The 16,323-nt window shown below is 35.7% G+C and overlaps 1 protein-coding gene and 1 non-coding gene across 2 annotated transcripts; both read left to right on the top strand.

Moving 5' to 3' along the window:
* Positions 1 to 7,409: 7,409 nt before the first annotated feature.
* On the top strand, positions 7,410 to 7,516 carry LOC141688384 (small nucleolar RNA R71). The gene has a single exon (XR_012561829.1). It is a non-coding gene; the product is annotated as a small nucleolar RNA R71 (small nucleolar RNA).
* Positions 7,517 to 11,003: 3,487 nt separating this feature from the next.
* LOC141686157 (uncharacterized) lies at positions 11,004 to 11,933 on the top strand. The gene has a single exon (XM_074491211.1). The coding sequence runs from the start codon at positions 11,004 to 11,006 to the stop codon at positions 11,931 to 11,933; it is 930 nt and encodes a 309-aa protein (XP_074347312.1).
* Positions 11,934 to 16,323: the final 4,390 nt, after the last annotated feature.

Genomic DNA, 16,323 nt, shown 5'->3' with positions numbered 1-16,323 from the left:
CTCTCAACAAATTCCTTTACTTCTATATGATGGATCAAGCTTTCGAAGATGGAAGCAGCTAAAGGAAGTAGTATCAGTACGATGGTATTCCGATTCTAACGCGTTAGTGATATTAAGGTTGACGTGGTTATTAAAAGGTTATAGAACGCTAACGAGCAAAAGTATAACCAGTATAATATTAGGAATGGAAGGTAGTAGCGATTACGAACTGGAAAAGAATGGGTATTGAGAAGCAAAAGCTCTAATGCTAAAAGCTATAATGAGAGTCTGTGCAATAGACTTGAGAGAATTTGGAATGATCACTTAACGCGGATTGAGTTTTCTCACGATAATAGATCTTATGTCAGGTATCGAGATGTTGCCTTATGAGATCCTTGAGGGAAGACAATGTCGATCTCCCTTATGTTAGGATGAAGTTGTAGAGCGCAAGATGCTCGGACCAGCAGTGGTCCAAAGGACCAAGGATATGATAGATCTAATCAAAGGACGGCTGGTAGTAGCCCAAGATGGACATGAGAAATATGTTAATTTGACACGAAAGGACAAAGAATAGGAAATAGGGGACCTAGTAATGTTAAAGGTATCCCTTGGAAAGGATTGATGAGGTTCAAAAAGAAAGGAAAGCTAAGCCTACGAATTGTTGGACCCTTTGAGATATTAAGACGTATTGGGAAGTTAGCATATGAGCTAGCCCTACCCCCGAACATGTAGTAAGTTCATAACGTGTTCCACATATCAATGTTAAGGAAGTGTAATTCGGATGCCAGACAAATAGGGGCATATGAGTGCATAGACATGCAACCAGACGTAACCTACATGGAGCAACCAGGAAGGGTTAGAGATCAAAAATGGACAAATGCGTAGGAGAAGAGTTATCAAACTAGTCAGAGTTTGATGGTAGAACCACAATGTGGGAAAATTACGTAAGAGTTAGAAAGTGCAATGCTAAGAAAGTATCCCTACTCATTTTCTATCTGATTCCGGGATGGAATCCTTTTAAAGAGGGGAGACTGTAATAACCCCAATTTTTGGAATTTTTGAAACCCTTATGAATAGTGTTTTGCTAAATAAGAAAACTTTTCATGCCACACTATGTAGGGGTTCTTCTATTGATCTTCTGGGATATTATTAGTACTCTATGTGGTATATAAGTGTATGTAAAGATCGTCAGAATCCAAATCCGAACATTTTGATTTTTCCCAGAAATCTACCAGATATAGAAAGAATTGAGTATAAGGTAACAGAATAAAAAGGATTTAAATTCAAGGATTATAAGAGAGGATCATAAAAAGGAAAATAATGTATTGAGAAAGGTTAAGGAAACCTAAGTAATAAGATCCCGGGTATGATCCCTCAAATGATAAACGAAAACGAAAGTTAAGCGAACCGTATAACAGATCAGCGGTCATTAGGCAAGCAATTAAGAGTTAATCAAGGAGGTTAGGGATGATGATGTCATCAAACCAACAAGATGACATAGGAAAGGTGACATAAGCATGACATAAGGGGGAGGGAGGTGTGGTTGATTTAAAATCACACAAAGTTCATGGTTAAAAAGGTAATTAACCAAAATCAAGCTAAAAACAACCAACCAACAATCATTTCACCCAAAACACAAAGATCATTTCATTTTCTTCACTTTGCTCTCGGCTTCTTCTTCTTTTCCAAAGCAAGAAAGTCAAAATCATAGTTCCAAGCTTTGTTAAATCACAAGGTAATTATCCAAGACTCCTTATGCATAGTTATGGATATCCTATAAGTTTGAGCTCCTAAATCATTCACAATCTCTTCCTAAAAATCATGGAAGAAGATGGTGAATAGTGTTTTTCAAGAATTAATTTTTTGTTCTTGAAGTTTTGTTTAGATTAAGCTTGGATAAGGACTTTAAGGGTGATTCCAAGCCATTCTCTTGATTTTCCACTCTCCAAGGAAGGTATAACCCCTCCAAACCCTAACTTTATTTGAGTAATTAGGTTTAGTTTTGTTTTTATAATTTATGAGAGGTTTGCTAGTTGTAAATGTAGAGATTAGTTGATTTTGTGAAGTTTTTGGAGTGGTAGTTCTTGGATTGTTGATTAATGAACTTAAGTGTAGTTAAATTCAAGTTTAAGAAAAAGTATAAATTGTTGATGTTGAGTTGTTGGGGCTGTTATGATGTAGTATGGATGGAGTTTTGATTGGGTTGTGATTGTGGATTGATTGTGGGTTGAATTGGAGTGTTTTAAATTTGGGAAATCGCGTAAACATAGCCGTCGTAATGTCCGATTTACTTTAGGTTGTTTTGTTCTTAACATTAGGACCCTAGAACTCCCTGCTAGGGTTTTACCATTGCCATTATTAGATAGTTCATGTTACGAGCTTCGTTTTGATATGTGGTTCATTTGATTCCGGTGTACGGTTTAGGAGAAACGGCCGTTTTAAGTAACGACATTTCGTGACCGAACCATTACCCCTCGCCTTACTTTGAAACCTTGGTTAAGGACTTTAAATGACTAATTGGGGTATGAAACAATTATGTTAAGTGGATTAGGCAGTTCGTAAGGTACTCGCGAAAGAATCACTTTAAAATTCTTAATGGTTAATTTATTAAAAATGGTGGAGCCGAGGGTACTCGAGCGACTTAAGTAAATCGTTAAGCGCGAAAGCGAACGTTAGGACTCTAAAGGTTAAAGTCTAGTTTCTTAAGCAACCGGGGTTAATTCCGACTTATGTTGTTGTTCATAGGTTATCGGACCCACTCTAAGCTTAAGTCTATCCGGGAGCACTCAGGCAAGTTTTCTACCCGTATAACTGTTGTTGTGATGTATATGTGTAGATGCATGATCTTGTGATAAATACATATTTGTTATTAGAAAATTCTTGCGATATATTGTAGCATGTGATATGGTATATATGCATGCCTGTTTCGTATTCTTGATTTATATATCTGTTGGTTCAAATACTTATTAGTTGCATAATACCTATGCTAGAGATAAGCGGTATTTGCGTATACCCTTAGTATAGGGGAGCAAAAGGTGAACTTTTTCTAAAACCGGGAGGCGAGGCTCCCGAGTATAATATATATATATATATATGAATAGTTTTTAAAACTATTAATCTAATAAGGTTTATTCAATAAGTTTATATTATTTAATGAATTTTATTTTGAATATTCATTCGGGGCTTATGACTCAGTTTATATTATTTAATGAATATTATTTGAATATTCATTTGAGGATGTATGACTCCGTTTATTTTATTTAATGAATATTATTTATAATATTCATTCCAGATATTATGACTCCGCTTATTATTTAATAATATTCTTTATTTTATTAAAGAATAATGTTTCGATAATTAAACTTATTTTCGATTATTCAAATTAAGATCGTACTTTCGTATAAGTATATCTTTGGTTAATTATTATTCATTTCAAGTATAAGTTTTAAAACTTCTACTTCGATTATTTTTATAAGGATTATCTTTATGAGAATATTATTTAAATAATAATATTCAGATATTTCTAATATATCGGGACTGATTTATTTTAATAAATCAGCAGTACTCCAAACATTCTTAAAAATGTTTTCGAGTCTTCAAAATGATTTCTAAAAGTTAGGGCGGATCCCAAAACTCATTCTTTTATATTTAAGATCCTCCTTTCGAAGGGGATTTAAATACTCGCTCAAAACCTGGGGGATCCGGCTCTGTGGTGTATTTTACATTCGCAACGTGGTTGCTGTTTTGAGAAAACAATTTGATTACTTGCCCAACGTTCGGGAAGTAAGTCCCTCTAATTGAGTCGGCATAAGCGACAGGCCGGGGTACGGTCTATCAAAGTGTAAGTGGCTGGGTGGCAGTCCATCAACGCGTAAGAGGCCGGGTGGCAGTCCAGCACAAGGTCCTTATGTGGCCAGGGTGATGACCGGTGGGGGATTCATCCATCTACTAGTAGAAAAGGTTACTTATTGGTATCTTTGCCTGATCATCAAGATATCAGGTTTATGCCAAGGTTTTCTCCTTTCCAAAATTCATTGGATATTGCAACTCTGTTTATAATTTTCATAACAGAGGTTTTCAAGGAGTGTATGAAATGTATATATATATAGGTGTATATATATATATCGGGACTTAATGAAGTATCTCGTAACTTTATTATTTATAATGATATTTCAAGGATTGAATCTATTCAAGTCTTATCTTGTAGTCTCATCTAGGTGATGAACTTTTGAAACTAATTATAACTTGAACGATGGTAGTTCAAGTAGTATTCGGATATAAGTATATTGGAGTATCTTGTAACTTCATCTTTTAAACTTATATCTAGTAAATGATTATCTTGTGCATGTCAAAGATTTTCGGAAAAACGTTGAGACAAGGTTAGATATATGAGATCTCCTTGCAACGATATTTTATACAGTTATAAACGGGAACTCTGTGTATATTATACATGTCAGAGGATTTCAAAGATTGTGAAAAGTATATATGTACATATATACTGAATATTTTACGACTTGGTCGCGGTAAGATATCAAACTTGGTTCATTTCTTCTTGACCAAGACTTTCATGAGTACTATGAGAATGCTCATATATTGTAAATCACTATACGTATTCTTTTGGTGGGCTTGTTGCTCACCCTTGCTTTCTTCTTTCATCACACAACATCAGATAGACAAGATGAACAGGACCAAGCTTCCAATTCGCAAGCGGTTAGAAAATGTTCCGCAGTTTTCTGGAAGCGTTGATGCCGCCGTAGCTGAGGTAGGAGCTACCAATAGGCTAGGTTTTCAACTATTGATGAACCAGATTTATGTATATTTATGAATTGTAATAATGGCAAAGAAATGTAAATTTATTCAAAAACCCTTTTAAGGTGTATTGGCATATAATTGTGGAATAAAACGACTTGTGATTATTTTTGGATATTCATCTCTGAGACTATAACTTATGGTATGTGTGTTTATGGTGGGGTCACAGTACAGAATAGTTGATTATTTATTAAGATTGGGTGTTATTAAGGGAAATGGAACTCGTGACAACCCGGTTCCCCAACCCCGGATTTGGGGGTGTTACAGTGCCCATCCAATCTGTCAAGCATCTGATCAATAAAATAAAGAGGGAAGTGATCTTTTCTTGTAGCTTTGTTCAGCTTCCTGTAATCCATGCAAACTCTCCACCCCGTGACTGTTTGAGTCAGAATGAGCTCATTCTTTTCATTAGCAACCACAGTGATACCTCCTTTCTTCGACACACACTGAACTGGACTCACCCAAGAACTGTCAGAAATGGGATAGATGATCCCTGCATCTAGCCACTTGAGAATTTCCTTCTTCACGACCTCTTACATGATCGGATTTAGTCTTTTCTGTTACTCAACAGTCGGCTTGCTTCCTTCCTCTAGCAGAATTTTGTGCATGCAATAGAATGGCTGATTCCCTTGATATCTGCTATAGTCCAACGATTTGCCGATTTAAACTCTCTAAGAATTCTCAAGAGCTTTCCTAATCACTACTTGAAAGGTCAAATGCAATAATAACAAGAAAAGTAGATGCATCACCTAAACACGCATACCTCAAGTGTTCAGGCAAAGTTTTTATCTCAAGTGTAGGAGCTTCCTCAATAGATGACCTGAGGCGCTTTGGAAATTTTTTTAGCTCTTCCAATCCAAGAGATTCAAAAGGCATTTCCAGTCTTTGCTTCCAAAGAAAAGCATTTAAATACTATAACTGCTCATCACCTTCATCATCTTCACTATCTGAATCCCCCATCAAGGCTTTCTCTAAGGCATCAGACTTTAACATCTGACCCAATTCTGAAGTAACCACAGATTCGACCAATTCCACCTTAAAGCATTCCTCTTCATCAGTAGGGAATTTTATGGCATTAAAAATATTGAAGGTCACATCATGATCCTGAACTCGCATAGTGAGCTCACCTTTATGCACATCAATCAAGGTTCGGCCAGTAGCCAAGAAAGGTCTTCCCAAGATTATGGGAATCTTCCTATCCTCCTCAAAATCAAGAATAACAAAGTCAGCAGGAAAGATGAGTTTATCCACTTTGACCAATACATCCTCTACAATGCCTCGTGGATATGTAATAGATCGATCGGCCAACTACAAGGATATATATGTAGGCTTTGGATCAGGTAAACCAACTTCTTGAAGATAGACAAAGGCATCGGATTGATGCTAGCTCCCAAGTCATATAAGCATTTGTCGAATGACACTTTTCCGATGTTGCAAGGAATAGTGAAGCTTACAGGATCCTTAAGCTTCAGAGGCAACTTCTGTTACAGCACACTGTATTCCTTCATGAGAGCAACGGTCTATAAGTTATTGAGCTTCACTTTTGGAGAGAGAATACCTTTCATGAACTTCGCATAGCTTGGCATTTGTTCAAGAGCTTCAGCGAAAGGTATGTTGATATGAAGTTTCTTGAAAAATTCCAAGAACTTAGCAAATTGCTTATCCAGCTTTTGCTTCTGCAGCCTCTTAGGAAAAGGAGGTGGAGGATAGACCTATTTTTCCCTGTATTACCCTAAGGAGCAGTGTTGACAACAGCTGTCTTCCTTGGTTCCACCTCTGCTTCCTTCTACACATCTTCTTCAGCCATAACTTCAGATTCTGGAACTTGAGATTTTTCGGGATTAACAACCTTGCCAGACCTCAATGTAATTGCCTTAACCTGTTCTTTTGCTTTCCTCTTGCATGGAACTTCTGTGTCACTGGAGAGTGTTCCAGGTTGACGATTTAACAAGGCATTGGCAATCTGTCCAATTTGATTCTCCAGGGTCTTGATAGAAACCGCTTGGCTCTTGCACATGAGACTCATCTCCTCCAATTCAGATTTTTCATTAGATTATGGTAGTTGATGAAGTTGGAGTTGTTTCCTTGGTGCATATTGCGGTTGTTGAAAACCAGGAGAGTTATATTGCTTTGCTGCATATGGCTGATAAGGTTGTTGCACCGTATTCTGATTGTTGCTCTAGCTGAAGTTAGGATGAATGCAGTTATTGGGATGATAAGTGGCTGAAGCTGGATGCTGCGACCTCTGAAAGTTGCCCACAAACTGATCCGATTCACTAGAAATAGCACAATGCTCAGTCTCATGTGCACCTGCACAAAGCTCACAAATACTAGAGATTTGATTAACACCATAATTAGCCAAAGAATCCACCTTCATCGTCAAAACTTCAAGTTGAGCAGCTATAGCAGTAGCTGTATTTACTTTCAGAACTCCTTCTATCTTGCCTTGCGACATTCTCTGCATTAAATTCTGGTATTCATTAGCAGCCATTAGCTCAATCAACTCGTAAGCTTCATCATAGCTCTTAGCCCATAAGGCTCCACCTGACGCTGCATCGAGCATGGGTCTAGACTGTGCTCTCAAACCATTGTAGAAGCAATTTATGATCATCCAATCAGTCATGCCATGGTGAGGGCACTTCCTAAGTATCTCTTTGTAGCGATCCCAAACCTCACACAAAGATTCTCCAGATTGTTGTGTAAACTGAGTAAGAGCATTCCTGATTGCAGTTGTCTTTGCCACAGGGAAGAATTCAGTGAGAAACTTTTGAGCAAGATCCTCCCATTTGGTGATGGAACCTGCTGGTAGAGAATGTAACCTGCACTTAGCCTTATCCCTCAGAGAGAATGGGAAAAGCCTCATCTTAATAGCATCTTCAGAAACTCCATTGAACTTGAAAGTGTCGCAGATCTCGATGAAATTCCTGATATGCATGTTGGATCTTCTATAGGAGAACCCCCAAACTGGACTGAAAACTGTATCATCTGAATCGTGCTTGACTTGATCTCATAGGTGTTAGCCGAGATAGCTGGTCTGATAATGGTAGATTGAATATCATTGATCTTAGGCTGAGAATAGTCCATCAAAGCCTTCAGATTCGCTGCTTGATCTCCCATTGCCATGAGTGCTTCTTCCTCAACTTTCTCAACTTCTAATTCAAACTCTTCGTCCGCTTGATCCAATATTCTCTTGCGAGATCGAGAACGCGTTTGCATAAATGCACTCTAGTACTTAAAATACCACAAGTACCCAAGTAAGTAATAATATCTGAGTTATTGAACTTTAGTGACCACTGATGACAAACACATAAACTAAAATTTAATACCGAGTCCCCGACAGCAACGCCAAAAACATGTTAGGACGAAAACACGCGCTAATTTTACACGCAAGTATACACGTTCGCAAGTAATATAGAATTCTTCCTAGTTCGTTCTCACAGAGATTGGTTTAGGTTAATTTTAATTAATGCACTTATGCAACAATGGTATGGTTATTATTCAATGCTAAGATGATAACAAGTTGAGATTGTTTATAACTAAGATATTAAATAACATGCAAATAACTAAGAGAATTGAGGTTGATTTACTTATATGAGATAAACATGGGATTCAAACTTCATTACTACTTCATTAAAAGTCATTGTTCTTAACCTTAGCATGCAATGGTGATGACAACTAATCAGTTAACACGAAACTAGTAATCACCAACTTTCGTTACACAAATACCATACTAACAGACATCCACAAAAGAGATGGAAGCTGAATAGACACCAAGTATGTAGACCCTATATACTATAGAATTTGACAATATAAAGGTTTAATGCACAAGTTATCTATCTTGATTACATAGGGCAAGTAAGATGGTTAAAATTACCTACGAATCATGCATAACAAATACATGAACCTATGCTAGCATGGCAAGTTCTAAACCTCTAAATTCACTTTCACTTCAATAGAGATTAACACGCTATCTTATATGTTCGTGATGCACATAAGACGAATAAGCACAACCAATACAAGGATATCATACAATCACCACACACTAAGATATTGAAACAAATTAACTATTAAAATCCATAAGTAAATCCATTAGAACCCCACGATAACGATTAGTTCATGACTGAACTCATCATCATCATGGGTTCAATTTATAGCATGATAATAAACAAGGTCTTTATAAACTGAATAATAAAGAAAGTACGTAATCCAGAGTAATAGGTTCAACAATAAAGAAAACGAGCATCTAAGATTACAACTCAATCAAAGAATCACAAGTAAAAACAAGATCATCTTCTCCTTCGTTGGATTTGTGCTATTAGGTCTTCTCCTTGTCTTCTCCTTCGGCTATGTTTTGAAAACAGTCTTTAGAAAGTCTTTTTATAGCAACCCAATCAATCCAGAAGTCCAGAATATCCATTATCTACTTGAATCAGGAATCTTCAGAATCAACCTGGCGCAGCCGCGCGCTATCCCAGCGCGGGCACGCTGTAACTCTAACAAACCGGCGCGGGCACGCGCTAACACAGCGCGGGCGCGCTAACCTTCTGGAAAAACTCACTACGCCATAGATTCCCTAACTGAACATTTCAGGGGGGGTGTTACCTTAGATAATGTTACTATAGATGTGAAATTTTCACTATATCACAACACCTACACTATGTGGGTTACTAAAGCTATATTACTATGTTGCCATAGGCCACTGAGGTGTTAAGTAGAGGTAACATGATACAGTGTGTTGCTATATACTAAAAATAAAAGAAAATTTAAATTTTAACCAAAAATAAAATTTATTTCTATAATTATTTGATTTGGATAAATAAATTATGGATTTGTCTTGGAAAGTATTTAACATTAAAATAATTGACTTATGAACATATTGTAACAAGTAAAATAGTTTATTTAAATATAAAATTATTTATTATTTATTTTGATAAATTTAAATAATTTTTATTATAATGTTACTTCTTTAATTATTTATTATGCTCTAGTTATTTATTCTGCTCTAATAATTTTTTTTTACAAGATAATCTGTGGTTTTATTGTAATAATTATAATATGCGGAATTGAAAAGTATTTAGATAGAAAAAATAAAATAGTAAGAAATGAAATGGGCTGGGCTGGGCTGGATGGAAAATTAAATGGGCTGGACTTGGTGAAAAGCTAAATGGGCTGGACTTGGTGAAAAATAAAAGAAAAATGTGCGGCCTAGTTTTGATGTATAGCCGGGGAGTTGAAAATTTCAGACAAAAAATAAAGGGGGAAACTGTACTGGGCATAAGGGGAAATTAGGGATGAAGAGCATTTGCGGCGGGGAGTGAAATTTCGAAGCACAACATTCGGAGCATTAGGGATTTGAAGCATTCGGAGCACAAGATTAGGGTTCAATTAGGATTAAAGCACAAGATTAGGGTTTAATCGGAGTTCCAGTGAAGCATTAGGGTTCATCTGTTTGAAGCTTCGTTTTAAGGTAAAAACTATGTTCCTCTTCTGAAATTACAAGATTTCTGTGTTGGAGTTGTAGTGAAGCATGTTTATCTTATGTGTGTAGCTTTGTTTGATTTGCATTTACATCTCCATCTCTGAATCTCTCTCTCTCTGATTTGTATTTGTTTTGCATTTTACATCTCCATCTCTGATTTGCATTATCTTTGTTTGATTTATTTGATTTGCATGTTATCTTTGTTTGATTTGATTTGTTTGATTTATTTGGTTTGAAAAACCCACAAACTCAAGCACTGGGGTTTCCTCAAAAGCTTAATTTTGGCTTGTAATGCTATGAATTTAGTGATCGGTAGCATGCATACTATATGTATTTGAACATAATATGGTTAATTTTAGATATTATGTCAATATAAGAGGTTAATATGTTAATGTAAGATATTATATGATAGGTTGTTATTTAGGATAGGAGTTGCTTAGCTTATTATATATGATGGGTGTTGGTTAAATATTAGTATGATAGGTGTTGATTAAATATTCGACTGCTAGAATTAGTATGTAATGAGTAGAATTAGTACGATAATATTAGTATGATAGGTGTTGATTAAATATTTCACTGCTAAAATTGTAATATATTTATAACTTGAATGTAGTGAAAAAATTAAATATATCTGAATATAATAACTAGGATATTTAGATATTATAACTTAATCTTAAAGAGTTATAAGTAATAGTAATAATTAACAAGAGGTTGTTGTGCTTGATAAACTGTAGTGATGGACGATGATGCAACCACATGGATAACTCTTCCAAAGTTCAGTGAGGGCTATATTACCGGGATTAGAACTTTTATAAAAAATGCAAGCTCTAGATTCTCCGTAGGTGATGAGATATTATGTCCTTGCAAGAAATGTAAAAATGACAAGTGGCATGGTCAAGATATAGTATACAACCATCTCATCTACAATGGACCATCTCCATTTTATATGGAATGGATGTGTGAGGTTTGTCAAAAAGGGAGCGACGATGTAATGGATTGTGAGGATGGTACAGTTTTTGGGGATAAACTAGGAGACATGTTTCTTAGAATGGAAAATGGTGAAGATCCTCCAATTACTGCACCAAGTACTCATCCTCATAAATTCAAGCATCATATGGAAGAGGGAAAACAGCCTTTATACTCGGGATGTTTAAAATTTTTGCGATTAAGTTTTATCGTTAGGATGTATTCCTTAAAATGTATACATGGAATAACAGAGGCTGTGTTTGGGGATTTACTACAGTTAATGAGAGAAGCTTTTCCAGATGCCCACATACCTTTATCTTTTAGTTCTGCAAAGAATATCATTAAAGATCTAGGTCTTGATTACCAAAAAAATCATGCATGTCCAAATGATTTTATGATCTATTGGGGAGAAAATAAAGATGAAAAAGCTTGTAAAACTTGTGGTATTTCAAGATGGGAAGTAGTGGAGAAGAAAGGCATCACTGACAATGATCCAGAAAAAGTGATTCGCAAAGTACCAGCGAAAGTTATGCATTATTTTCCGCTAAAACCTAGGCTGCAGAGGCTATTTATGTCAAAGGAATATTCAAAACTCATGACTTGGCATGACGTGGGAAGGAAAGACGATGGGAACTTCGACATCCCGCTGATGCTAAGGCTTGGAAGGAGATGGATTCAAGATATCCTGATTTTGCGATAGAAAATCGAAATATCAGACTTGGTGTCGCCTCTGATGGATTCAGTCCATATAACACAATGAGTACAACTTACTCAACATGGCCAATTATATTGGTTAACTACAACCTTCCACCGTGGCTATGCATGAAGCCTGATAATCTGATTCTTTCAACCCTCATCCCTGGTCCAGAATCTCCAAAGAACAGCATCGATGTGTACATGTAGCCTTTAATTCAAGAGTTGAAAGAACTATGGGATGTAGGCATAAACACTTATGACGCGGTGACTGATCAGAACTTTAGGCTGTGTGCAAGTGTTTTGTGGACCATTAGTGATTTTCCGGGATACGCGATGCTATCCGGCTGGAGCACAAAGGGTAAATTGGCTTGTCCCATATTCCATTATGAGACATCGTCAATGTACTTGAAACATAGTAGAAAAATGTGCTATATGAACCATAGGAAATTTTTACATCCTGAGCACAAGTGGAGGTTTAACAAGAAGCGATTTAATGGTGAAGTTGAATTGGGACAGCCTCCATCAGTTTTAACCGGAATAGAAGTAGTCGAATTGTTATCAGGTTTTGAAAATCAGCTTGTGTAACACCCCCAGATCCGGGGTCGAGGATCCGGGTCGTCACGGTCTTTCTTTCCACAATATCGCTTCACTTAATTAATAATAATAACCTTATGATGTGACCCCACACTAACACACACCACAACCCGTTATAGTCTCAGAGATGAAATTTAAATAAGTACAAGTCTTTGAATCCACAATTTAAAAGTTATTACAACCCAAAATGATTACTTGATAAATTTACAGTTAATTGCCATTATCTGCCACAAGTTATAATTATACATAATTGATTCTCAAAAGTAGATGGTCTGATCTACAATAGATCTACCTCTGCAGCTATAGCAGCTACAACATCAACGGGAAGACGCGGGACGCTTCCCACGCGCTTGCGCTGGGTCTGCTGGAGTCTGGCCATCTTTCCTAACTGTTGTTGTGTGATGAAGAAATAAAGCAAGGGTGAGCAGCAAGCCCACCAAAATAATATGTATAATGATTTACAATATATGAGCCTACTCATAATACTCATGAAAGTCTTGGTCAAAAGAAATGAACCAAGTTTGATATCTTAATGCGATGAAGTCGCAAAATATTCAGTATATATACATATATACTTTTCAAAATATTGGAAGTCCTCTTCCATGCATAATATACACAAAGTCCCAGTGTATAACTGTATAAAAAAAAATATCGTTGCAAGGTGATCTCATATATCTAACCTTGTTTCAACGTTTTTCTGAAAATCTTTGTCATTCCTAAGACAATTATTAATTAGATATAAGTTTAAAAGATGAGGTTACCAAATACCCCAATATACTTATATCTTTCCCAATACTACTTGAACTACCACCGTTCAAGTTATAATCAGTTTCAAAAGTTCATCACATAGATGAGACTACAAGACAAGATTTGAATAGATTCAATCTTTGAAATATTATTGAATGAAATAAAGTTACGAGATACTTTATTTAGTCCCGATATATATATATCCACATATATATATCTCTTAAACATTTCCTGGAACCTCTGTTATGTAAAGTATAAACAGAGTTTGAAACATCCAATGAATTTTGGAAAGGAAAAGAAAACCTTTGGCATAAACCAGATATCTTGCTGATCAGGCAAAGATACCCATAAGTAACCTTTTCTACTAGTAGATGGACGAATTCCCCACTGGTCATCACCCTGGTCATAATTAGGACCTTATGCTGGACTGCCACTCAGCCACTTATGCATTTGATGGACTCCCGCTGAGCCACTTACACTATCATGGACGCCCACTGAGCCCATGTTGCTTATGCCGACTCAATAGATGGACTTACTTCCCGAACGTTGGGTAAGTAATCAATTCATTTACCAAAACTGCAACCTTGTTGCAAATATAAAATACACCACAGAGCCGGATCCCTCAGGTTTTAAGCGAGTATTTAAATCCCCTTAAAAAGGAAGATCTTAAATATAAAATTGAGTTTTGGGATTCGCTCTAACTTTTAAAAATCATTTTGAAGACTCGAAAACACTTTATAGAGTGTTTGGAGTAAAGCTGATTTAATGAAGTAAATCAGTCCCCGGAATATTTAAAAAATGACTGAATATTATTATTTAAATAATATTCCCATAAAGAATAATCTTTTATAAAAATAATTGAAGTAGAAGTTTTAAAACTTATACTTGAAACGAGTATTAAATAACCAAAGATATACTTATATGAAAGTATTATCTTTATTTGAATAATCGAAAATATGTTTGATTATTAACACCTTATTCTTTAATATAATAAAGAATATACCTCAGCAAATAATCGGAGTCATATATCCTCAAATGAATATTCAAATAATATTCATTAAATAATATAAACTGAGTCATACGCCCTCGAATGAATATTCAAATAATATTTAATAAATAATATAAAAGAGTCATAAGCCCTCGAATGAATATTCAAATAATATTCAGATAAATAAATAAAAGGAGTCATAAGCCCTCGAATGAATATTCAAATAATATTCAGATAAATAAATAAAAGTTAAAGTTATCGAATAAACCTTATTCGATTAATAGTTTTAAAAACTATATCCATATATATATATATATAAATAAATATATATATATATAATATACTCGGGAACATCGACTCCCGGTTTAGAAATATGTTCACCTTTTATCCCCTATACTAAGGGTATACGCAACTACTTGCTTATTTCTAGCATAGGTATTATGCAACTATAAGCATTGAAATCAACAGATAGATAACCAGATTACGAAACAGACATGCATATATACCATATTAGCATGCTCCAATATATCGCAAAATTTGCTAATAACAATCATGCAATATCACAAGATAATGCATATACATATATTTACATCACAGCAACAGTATAACGGGTAGAAAACTTGCCTGAGCGACTGGGGGTTACGAATGGCTCGGGACGAGTCTGGTAACCTATAAGCAACAAGTAAGTTGGAATTAAACCAAAGTCACTTGTAAATCTATACTTTAACTAACTTAGACTCTAACGCTCGTTTTGCGCTCACTGATTCGCTTAAGTCACTCGGGTACCCTCGGCTCCACCATTTTTAATAATTTAACCTTTACGAGTTTTAAAGCGATTCCTTCGCGAGTGTCTTACCAACTGCCTAACACACTTACCATAAATGTTTCATACATTAATTAACCCTTTTTGGTCTTTAACCTATGTTTCAAAGTAAGGCGAGGGAAAAAGTTTCGTTCGCGAAACGCCGTTACTTGAAACGGTCGTTTCTCCTAAACCGTGCATCGGAATCGAACGTACTACATATCAAAACGAAGCTCGTAACATGAGCTATCTAAACATGGCAGTGGTCATAATCTAGCAGGGGGTCCTCGGTTCCTAATGTTATGCACAAAACAGTCTAAAGAAAATCGGACGTTACAACGGCTATGTTTACGCGATTACCAATATTTATACCACTCCAATTCTTTACCAATTCACTACAAACCACCCAACCATCATCAATACATCAAACACAACTTATATCAAGGCAAAGTCAGTCCATAATCTCAAGGTTTTCCAACTTATTCAACCGCAAACATGATCTACTAACCATAACTTAAGATTCATTAACCATTAACCAAGATTCATATCCAAAATCACCACAAATCCAACCAAACTATCTAACATACATGGATCTTGCTATACATACATGGATATTTCTATATATACATTAATTCATCCATAAACTCATCAAAACTCAAAGTTCAAACTATAAGTTAAAGGTGAAAGTTGTTTATACCTCCTTGAAGCTTCCTAACACAACCCAAGAGCTTTGAATGCCTAAAAGAACCTTGATCCTTGCTTGTATAACCTTAATCTTTCATAAAAATTCAAGAAAACTAAAGTTATTTCTTGAAGGTTACTATTCACCATCTTCTTCCTTGATTTATTGGAAGAGATTGTGAAGGAATTAGGAGCTTAAACTTATAGCATATCCATATCTATGTACAAGGAAGCTTAGATAATTACCTTGTGATTTAACAATGCTTGGAACTTGATTTTTGAAATTCTTGCCCTTGAAAAAGATGAAAAGCCGAGAGCAAGATGATGAGAATGAAATGATTTTGTGTTTTTTGATTTGTTTGGCTTAGCTTGGTTGTTTTTTGTTTTGTTTTTGGTTAATTACCTTAATAACCTTATATTTGTGTGGTTATAAACCAACCACACCTCCTCCTTCCCTATGTCATGCTTACATCACATTGCTATGTCATCCTCCCTTCCTTGTCCTCTTCTCATTGGTTGGGTGACATCACTTCCTCTAATCCCTTTGTTTAACTTCCTAATTGTTTGCCTAATGACCGCTGA

Source organism: Apium graveolens, chromosome 9 (genome assembly GCF_009905375.1).
Source record: "Apium graveolens cultivar Ventura chromosome 9, ASM990537v1, whole genome shotgun sequence".
Lineage (NCBI taxonomy): Eukaryota > Viridiplantae > Streptophyta > Magnoliopsida > Apiales > Apiaceae > Apium > Apium graveolens.
The sequence above is the reverse complement of the archived record's forward strand: the minus strand, read 5'-3'. Positions and strand labels throughout refer to the sequence as shown.

What these genes read in the sequence shown, in the direction of transcription:
- LOC141686157 (XM_074491211.1), top strand. Translation starts at nt 11,004, where the DNA reads ATGGACGATGATGCAACCACATGGATAACTCTTCCAAAGTTCAGTGAG.